At 31.4% G+C, this 10,284-nt stretch overlaps 1 protein-coding gene across 1 annotated transcript; it reads left to right on the forward strand.

Moving 5' to 3' along the window:
* Positions 1–6,827: 6,827 nt before the first annotated feature.
* On the forward strand, positions 6,828–10,284 carry LOC129314203 (S-adenosyl-L-methionine:benzoic acid/salicylic acid carboxyl methyltransferase 1-like). The gene is made up of 4 exons (XM_054957562.1): positions 6,828–6,902; positions 7,023–7,427; positions 9,114–9,368; positions 9,931–10,284. The coding sequence occupies exons 1-4, from the start codon at positions 6,828–6,830 to the stop codon at positions 10,282–10,284; spliced, it is 1,089 nt and encodes a 362-aa protein (XP_054813537.1).

Genomic DNA, 10,284 nt, shown 5'->3' on the forward strand with positions numbered 1-10,284 from the left:
GTCTACTCTACAGAAAAGCAAGTTCGTTCACAAGGTATTTGCAAATTAAAAGATCAAGATTCAAGAATGCAGCAAGTGTATATATATGGAAGACTTTTAAGGGAGATTTTGGCATCAAGGACCAAAGGTTCAAATATTTAAGTAAAAATTTCAAATGCAGAAATAAAATCTGCAGGGAACCATGCGCTAGAGGGACGACATATTTTCAGTGGAAATAACAAATACCCTTCCTTTTTTTTTTTTTTGGTAATGACCTTGAAGTGATCCATGAAGCTTCAATAATCTATGCTCTGGAGACAAGTGCCAAAAAAAAAAAAAAAAAGCAAGAAGGGTGTTTTGACATTTGACTGAAAAATATTATCCCTCAAAATTCTTGGTCTCCTACAAAGCTTTATTTCTACATTTGAAATTATGCCTAAATATTTGAGCTTTTTGGTCCTTATGGCCAATTTAAAGTTCCTTAAACCGTTTTCTTTGAAAGAGCTCAAATTTTGGTTGAAATGGATAAATTTTTTGATGTTATTGAGCTTATTATATACCTAATAAGCTTTTGGCCTCAAATATTTTTTATTTAATTCAAAAGGTGCAAACTATCAAGAGTAAGGAGTTGTATTTATAACTTTCTCTAAAGTGAGGGGGTTTGGGGGTGTATTTGCACACTATCACCATAATGTAGCTCTACCACTAAGAATGTGTGTGTGTGTGTAAGTACTTAAAGAACACACAATTTTCTTCAAATACATGAAAAAAATCATTATAAAATGTTCTCCAATAAAAAAAATTGTCTGATGAAGATCAGATAGATTTATTCAACCTTCCCCTCTACTATCCATCTCCATCTGAATTGGAATTAGAGATTGAAAAAGAAGGCTCATTCACTTTGAATCTCTTGGAAGCATTTGAAATTAGAAGGATGCATGCGGTGAAGATCTCAATGATAATAACAGTGAATTCAAAGTTGCACAGTTTATAAGAGCTACAATAGAACTTCTTTTATAACAAGGGAAAAAACAAACTACTCAGCAGTGTTAATGACTTGCTGCAAAACTAAGCTTAATACCCCGGGGGGTACCCAAAAAATGAAAACCGTGAATATAGGAAAGCGCTTGTTTAGCAAGAGCATTAGCTACTTCACTAGCATCTCAAAAGATCCATTGGCCAATCACCACCCAATCATGATCCGGCGTGGATTTGATTTCATTAATAAAAATAATTGCCTCAATAAGATCAATGTGTTGATGTGTAGTGGTGGGCTGCCAATAATTGCCTCAATAGTGTCAAGCAAATCAGATTCCATAATGAATTTCCAAAATTCAAGATCCCATGCCAATTTAAGACCCACATGCAAACCCATAATTCAGCATACAATGGATCTCTCCATCACTCAACTTGTTCATATAAAGCCAACTTTAAACTCACCATTGTGGTTTCAGAACAAACCATCCCCCAGTCCCAATATACTTCTAGATTGCAGCAAAGGAACCATCAACATTAAGTTTCAGCCACTCATCTACTGGATTCTCTATACTCAACTTCCAAATTTTTAATACTCATATTTCACATTTTCAATAATTATCTCTAGCATTTCAAAACTCAAATCTTCAGTTTTTCAATAGTCACCTTAAATGTTATTAATAATCATCTTCCATATTTTCAACACTTAATCTTTAATTCTTTTCAATAAAGAAAACATCAAAATTGAGTATTGAAAATAAGATTAAAGTGTATTTTGCCTCCGAACTATTATAAGAAGTGCGTTGTTCTAAACTATTTATTGTAACAATTTCAACCCTAAAGTAATTAAAACATAATATATTTGCTTCTAATATTAAATACACCAACATTGACCATTAAAAATGCTCACTAAGGCATAAGTTTGATTGAAAATATCACTTGTCATGATAAATATTTTAGAACATTGAGCGCTTCTCAAAGAATAGGTTAGAAAAAAAATACACCTTAAGCCTGAAAAGTATCTAAGTATATAACTACTAAAAAAATGAAATATTGAATGCTGAAAATACATATGGCGTATTGAAAATATAAAATAAAGGTGCGAAAACAAATTAACTCAAAGAAGTTTTAATTTCAGCCAAGACCATAACCCTTGTGTGAAATTTCAAAATTGCAAGGTCCTTAAAAGTAATAAATGTTCATAGGAGATTTTTGAATGTCATTTTCCCTATTGTTAATTTGATTATGTATATATAACACGAGATTTCTTCCACATACATCCAAAAAAATAAAATCATGATGGAAGAATTCATCTTGGTGAGTGGTATAGGGATCATAAAGGAAGATCAGATAGAGTCATTCAACTTTTCTCTCTACTATCCATGCCCATGTGTATTGCAGTTAGAGATTGGAAAAGAAGGCTCATTCACTTTGAATCACTTGGAGGCATTTGAAGTCAGTTGGAAAGCTACATGTGATGAAAAAATCAATGATAATAAAAACATTTGATTCAATTATTCAAAGTTGCACAGATTATAAGAGCTGCAATGAAACCTCTACTTGTGAGCCACTACTTCGGAGAAACTATTATGGATTATCTTTTTCATTGTTACCAGTATATAATAGCTGATTGTATGGTGAAGGAAAAAAAATTGTGTATGTCTTTCTCAACATGTATTTGACCAAAACAACTTGAAGAAGCCAGGTTCTATAATATATTGGCAATGTGCGTCGAACAAACTATTTATCAGTCTTCATTTTTATTCTGGGATTAAAGATTGCCTTGACAATTTCAATCACGCATCACTCCACTTTCCTTCCTCTAAGTTTCTTCACTTTCAAACATCTTTCTTTCTCTCTTTCCCTTCCTTATATCAGTCAAACAAATCTGTACCTACAGCCCCACCCTTGCTTTTCTTTTCTTTTTTCTTTTTTAATTCGTATATATTCTTTACATGTTTGTTGTTTGCCAAAACAACTGAGATTTTCTTCCCATTATTTTTTTTTTGAAAAAATATTCTGCATATGACTTTTTTAATATAGTTATTTGGCCAGGTTAAATTCGAGTATTATTGAATTCAATTAAAAAGTAGCTCTCTCAAAGGCCTTTACTGCATTCACGCATATGACTTTTGTCATGCATTGAATGCTAATATGATTTTAGAAGTGCAAAAATGCGTTCGTGAATTTGCTAAGCTTATTAAACCGAATCTGAGCCCATATAATGAACCCACTGTGAAAACTGGGCTGTGGTCTTGAGCCCATTTGGTAAACTGGGCCATGGGATTCATTTGGAAAAGAAATTTGTTTTGCTCAAGTTAAAATATTATTTGACACGTCTGAAAAAATTGCTATTTTATAATAATATTTCATTACATAAAAATAATGTCAGAGTAGAGAACTAGATTGACGCTGGAATATGTGAAGTGAGAGGTAAGACGACTTTAATTCCACATCCATAATAAGGTCGTGCTTTAAAATTTTTGATGGTTTAAACCAAACTAAGCAAATCAACCAGAAAAACTTGAAGAAAATGAAACTAAACAGTGGGAACGCAATTTATTCAATAGAACAAAAAGGTAAAGAAACCAGAACAGAATTGGAAGACGATCCTCACCGACTTAAGCCAGAGAGCAAATTTCTTTCCACCGATTTCAAAGGCTCCATTCGATCGGGGAAAAAACTTTTTAATCGAAATTAAATAAATGTAATTAAATTATTACTCACTTTATTAAAAATGTAAAATATTTTTAGTGTTTTAAGATGTAATTAATATATTTTTAAAAAGTATTCATAAAAATTAAATTACTTTATATTTATTTTAAATTCTATTAAATATGGATAAATATTTTATAAACTATACTATTAATTGTAATATTTTATAAACTATCATCCTTAATTAACCCTTCAAATAAAAGTTTAGCGGCAAAATTAATTATTAACTTATAAAAAAATATTAAAATATAGTGAGACTCACTTATGGCCAACAAACATTAAGTATTTTTTAATATTAGGGTGATAAAGGATAAAATTTTTAATATTGGAAGACAGAATTAATTTATAATTAAATTTATTACTTTTAATAACCCTTTAAATAAAGCTAAAAGTTAAAAATAATTTTAAACCCATATTTTTTAAAAGATGATGTTGACATGTGTGACAGTATTTGGTTTACCTAAAAATTTTAAGGTTATAATGGAAAAACGTTGGCAAGCTGTCTGCCTCACATTTTAGAGGCATTTTATTCACACGGTTTTTGCACCCAAGGGAGGCCTATGTTTTCAATAGCACAATATTTTAAGGGCTACCTCACGTGCAATATTAATTACCTACATGTCAACTTATGAAAAAGCAAGAACGCACGTGCAGTATTTGCAAAAGATCTTCAAGAGCGTAGCAAGTATATGCGGCAGGCTTTAAAATAAGGGGAAATTGGCCACATGAATCAAAAGTTTCAAATATTTAGGCTCGAGTCCCAAATGCATAAATAAAACCTGCAGAGGATGATGATCCTGGAGTAAGAATGTATTATCAACAAAATGACAAAATACATTTCCTTTTTCTATACTGACTTGCTGAAGTCATCCTTGAATTTTTAATAATCTATATTATGGAGATGAGAGCAGAAAAAGGAAGGGTGTTTTGATATTTTTGCGGAAAAACATTATCCCCCAAGGACCATGGTCTCCTACCAGTTTTATTTCCGAATTTATAATTATCCCTAAATATTTAAGCGTTTTGGTCCTTAAGGCCAATTTTCCCTTAAAATAATTGCTGGTAAGTCACAATTTTGGTTGAAATGGACAAATTTTTTAATGTCGCTGGACTTCTTTAAATACTTAGCTTGTTGCAAGTTGAGGAAGATGATGAGTTTTTACAAGATTTTGGAATCATCCTGAAAGTTCATACCTTTCAAAAGAGCTCTCAATTTTGGCTCAAATGGATGAATTTTTGAATCGTGCTAAACTTTTTCAAATGCTTGTTGAAAGTTAAGCTGGAAGGTACGTTTTTCCAAGATCTCAAAAACATCATGAACATTTATATTTGTTAATATTTAGAATTTCATGTTATTTCAATATATTTTCCTTATATTCTAATATATTTTGGAATAATTGTACATATTTTGAATACTTAAGTTAGGACAACATGCGTATTATTTTGAAAATTCACACCATGACTTTATTTTGTTATTTTTAGACTAATTTTATGTTATTTTAGTATACGGTTTTGAATGTTTGCATTTCTAGACTTTTGATAATACCATTGGAAGACTTTTAGATGGAGAAATCAAGCACAAAAACAATTAATCATGCAAATAAGAGAAGCGTGCAAAACTAGCTAAAGTTGTGACTTTATGCGGGTCTTTCGCTAAGCAATAAATGTTTGGGTTGGATACTATTTGTGCCTTGCTCAACTTGGGATCTTAGTTGTGCTAGAGTTTAGGTATTAATAGGAAAAGTTGTGATCAAGAGCTTTGAAGATATTATTTGAGCTTCTTTTAGTTAGTTTTTCTATTTCTTTTCCTTTTCCTTCTCTTATAATCTTATAGGAGTCTTGACTCCACCACTGGTCACTAAGGTCATGTCTCACTAATTTTCTCAAGACACGTTTGAAAGGTTGTAAAATCAAAATGTGTCACTTAGTGAAAGAAAATATTATTTGAAAAAATCTACATATTAAAAGGTTATTTTTCATGAAAACTTATACATATTAAAGAGTTATTAAATATTAAACCATATTGATTCATGAAATAACATAGGGTTATGACTTTTAAGTAAAAAAATTTATTGCATAGAAGGCACGACTTCAAGGATCACTTCATCATCTATAAATACTCTTCAATATCATTCATTTCTAACATTCAAATATCCAAAATCTTTACCTTTGTTTTTGAATGCACTAGATATAAAGTTAAATTATCACTTTGTAAAAATCATTATTATCTTAGCTTAAGTCCTGGGAGTGCAAATTATATTCAAAGGTTTTCATTGTATCATGAAGAAAATTTACTAACAATCCAATTTGCACCCAAAGATTGGAATATGTGGAGGCGAATTAATTAAGCTTCAAAGAAAGTCCTACACACACCTTGAAGAAATCATGAACAACTTTTTTCTTCATCTAATCTACTTTAGTTGGGTTTGTATTGGCTCAAGCCCACATTAAATGTTTCGAGTACATAATTTTATACAGAAAAAAAATTAGGAACCCACAATGTTCAAAACTTCATGATAGATATTCTCTAATGTTGGCAGAACCTACTCTTTATACTTATCCCGAAAAAAAAAAAAAAGAGTGAGAGTAGTTATTCCCATATTGCATTTACGGGAATACAAGAGAAGAACCGAACTCTCTTATCAGATTGGTGAAGAAGTTGCATACGTCTCTCTCTATCTCTACACACACACACACACACACTTTTGTGTTATTTACGCTGTGAAAACTTGAACCCAGTAAGAAAGTGATTCAGTTTACGGTGTGGTCTCATTTACCGATACAAGAAAAAGCAAATATGTTTCCAAATCCTACGATTTCTTTTTTTCTTCGGAGAACCATTCCTACCAACAAGTGTTGGTTGAGACGTGAAGTGGAGATCAGAGATGATGGAATTGGAAATAAAAATAAATAGAGAAAAGTTAGGCATGGATGTGGCAGTGGGCCTGCATAGCCCTTTATTTAATACAGCAGGTGAGGGATCTATTCACAATGGGAAGTAATAAGAGTGTCTCTCAATTCTAGATTGTCAATCACCTCTCTTCCTCTATATATATATATATATATATATATCATCCAGTTTTTTGGGTCTAGTACTAACCACTTTGAAAAATTTGAGAGAAAGAGAGGAACATAGTTGTAAAAGCATAAATCTGAGAATGGATGTGGCTCGAGTGTTGCGCATGAATGGAGGAACTGGAGAAACAAGCTATGCTAATAATTCCTTAATACAGGTATATATCTATTCATCAAATTCTTCTGGCATTTCTATTGGTGCATGTTTCCATGAAGGTATAAGAAAATTCATAAAATATACTGCTACTGCATATACTTAAAAATAACTTGTTTTGCAGCAAAAGTCGATTACCTTAACTAAACCTATAAGAGAGGAAGCAATAACTTGCTTCTACAAAGAAAGACTCCCACGAACCCTAGCAATTGCTGATTTGGGCTGTTCTTCAGGACCAAACGCTTTGTTTGTGACTGGTGAATTGATCCAAAATGTGGAGAAGCTACGTAGAGACCTAAACCATGAATCTCCAGAATACATCATCTTCTTGAATGACCTCCCAGCCAACGATTTTAACAACATCTTCAAGTCTCTTGAATGCTTCAAGCAAAACCTAAGCAGGCGAGTGATAGGCGGGATTGATCAATGCTACATCACTGGGGTTCCAGGTTCTTTTTATGGCAGAATTCTTCCTACTAATTCATTGGATTTTGTTCATTCCTCCAACAGTCTTCATTGGATATCTCAAGTATGGATACTTAATCACTCTCTCTTTGCATTATTTAGTATGTTTTTCTGCCTACTAAGATTATATATTGAGAATATATTTAGTATCAATATTTGTAAACTAATTAAAGTGTGGTTCATTAGTTAGTCCGTGTGATTATCAATTCATAGGTGGTTTGAGCTGCTTTTATGCAATGAACTGAACACCAGATAGATCCTTAAACCATTCAAAGTACTAATTCAAAATTTAATGATCAAAATCTTAGTTGAATCGTGATAATAAGCCAATCATTTTTTAAACCAATTAAAATACTAGTTTAACGGTTCAACTGGGAAAGTTGATATATATTTTCATACTATGCTTTGATTCCCTCACGGCATAATTGGTTGGATTGGCTAACGCTATAGGAAAGAGAAAATGGAAAAGGAACTACAAAAATTTGCGTTGTTTGGTGAGCACTGATTTTGTTTCCAAATATGGAAGCCAGTTCTATAAAAACCCATGCATGAAAGTATCCTTCACGTTCTTGTGAAATTTTGGAGAATTATTTATTTGCGGTCCAATTTTTTGACCGTTTGCCCCTTGCCTTCTCCTTCCAATTTAGTAATCTCCTCTTCTTCTCACCCTCTCACCTAATTAACCTTCTCCTTCCTCTCCCCACCCCTCTTGGCCTTTGCAATCCCCAAAAACACATCCACTGAAGCCTTATTTGCGACAACACCAACCAAGGCTAACGAAGTATAAAGTAGCAATACTTCAAATACTTCAAATTGCTTGATGCATCGATAGTGGTATATTGGTATTGTATCCGATATTGATGTGCGCCAATATATTTTTGATAAATATCATAAAGTATTAAAAATGATTTTTTAACTAAAAAATTATCTTTTTAATTTTCAATGTATTCGATACTTTTAATTTGCAAGTCAGCAATACTTCAAAATTGATACTTGAATTCATTTTTTAATAAATTAACTTTTGTTAAAGAGAGCCATTTATCTTTTTGTTCTGAATGTCTTTTTATGATTACTTTTAAAATTAAACATAAAAATTCCTTTAGAAAAAAAGGTTTATTATGTTTCCAAGAATAAATATTTTATTTATTTGTTGCTATATTTTACTATTTACTTTCAAGTATTTATATTTTAGGGTTGTAAATAAGTTTGTAAATTTTTTAATTTTGCTTCAAAATCTTATATGGTGTGGGAAAACTAATATTTAAAATAAAATGATTAAATTCATACACTACTCCATTTTGAATATAAGAGAAACTACCCTCCATTTTTGAATATAAGAGAAAACTACCATGTTCCTCTTTGTTTTTATTTATAAGCAAAATTACAAGTTTTCAAGAAGCATTTATCACATTTTTTCCCATGTTGTCCCTCCTAAAGTCAATGTTTATTTTCACTAAACAAAATTATTTCATTAATTACAAGGATAAGTAAGTCCAGTTCTTAAATTTTCATATATAATATTACACTTAATTAACTTTCTTAAACTGTATGAGTTAGTTATTTTTTTTATATTTAGAAACAGAGGTATATACGTGTGTGGTTCCAAGGTTAGAGCCACTCGACACCTCCTCAACTCTTGTTTCAGTATTTAATTTGATTTCAGGGTGTTGTTGATATATTGTCATTCCTGATTTCTAGTTTTAGTTTCTACTTGCGGTTTCTACTTTCTGATCAGTTCTCACTTGCATAGGTACCGAAGCATGTAGAGAACAATAAGGGCAATATTTACATTGCAAGCACGAGCCCTTTAGATGTCCGAAAGGCATACTACGACCAATTTCAAAGAGATTTCTCTTCGTTTCTCAAGTGTCGTGCTCAAGAACTTGTTGAAGGGGGTCGTATGGTTCTTACTCTCGCAGGAAGAAGCAATGATTACCCATCAAGCCATGAATCTAAGTACATTTGGGAGCTTTTATCTAAGGCACTCAACGACATGGTTTTGGAGGTACGGTACATACATTTTTCTAATTTGACAATATATATAGTGAAAGAGCCAAGATTCGAAGCCAAAGAGTGAAGATAATTTAATTTAAAAATTAGTCTTTTTTTTAAAAAAATAATTTAAACAATTAAAAAATAATATATAATTACACTAAGACTAAAATTGTAATAACATCAATAGTTATCATTATTTTTCTTTTAAAAAAATTATATTGAACATGTTAATATAATATTTTTTTATAAATATGTTCTTCATATCTTATCTCAATCATTAAAATATTACATGCCTAATAAGCTTTTAAACCCAAATATTTTTTTATTTGATTCAAAGGATGCAAAATATCAAAAATAAAGGGGTGCAAAGTTGCAAAATTTACACACCATATTTGTAATTTTGTCCAAAGTAAGGCCCTTCATTTGCACACAATCACCATAATGTGGCTCTGCCAGTACTGGCTATATATATATATATATATATAACACAAATTTCTTCGAAATACATGAAAAAAAAAAAGTCACGATAAAATATTCTTCCATAAAATAATTTGTTTTGGTGAGTGATGTAGGGAATCATAAAGGAAGATGAGGTAGATTCATTCAACCTTCCTCTCTACTGTCCATCTCCATCTGAATTGGTGCTAGAGATTGAAAAAGAAGGCTCATTCACTTTGAATCTCTTGGAAGCATTTGAAGTAAGTTGGAAGGATGCATGTGGTGATGAAGATCTCAATGATAATAACAGTGGATTCAAAGTTGCACAGTTTATAAGAGCTGCAACGGAACCTTTATTTGTGAGCCACTTCGGAGAGGCCATTACTGATGATCTTTTTCATCGTTATCAAAATATAATAGCTGATCGTATGGCTAAGGAAAACAATGTGTTAGTTTTTCTCACCATGTCTTTGACCAAAACAACTTGA

Source organism: Prosopis cineraria, unplaced genomic scaffold, assembly GCF_029017545.1.
Source record: "Prosopis cineraria cultivar Desert tree isolate PC_DT_omini unplaced genomic scaffold, ASM2901754v1 PC6, whole genome shotgun sequence".
Classification (NCBI taxonomy): Eukaryota; Viridiplantae; Streptophyta; class Magnoliopsida; order Fabales; family Fabaceae; genus Prosopis; species Prosopis cineraria.

What these genes read in the sequence shown, in the direction of transcription:
- LOC129314203 (XM_054957562.1), top strand. Translation starts at nt 6,828, where the DNA reads ATGGATGTGGCTCGAGTGTTGCGCATGAATGGAGGAACTGGAGAAACA. An exon ending in GTCTTCATTGGATATCTCAA is followed by an intron (nt 7,428 to 9,113) that starts GTATGGATACTT and finishes TCACTTGCATAG; the next exon opens with GTACCGAAGCATGTAGAGAA. An exon ending in TCAACGACATGGTTTTGGAG is followed by an intron (nt 9,369 to 9,930) that starts GTACGGTACATA and finishes TGAGTGATGTAG; the next exon opens with GGAATCATAAAGGAAGATGA.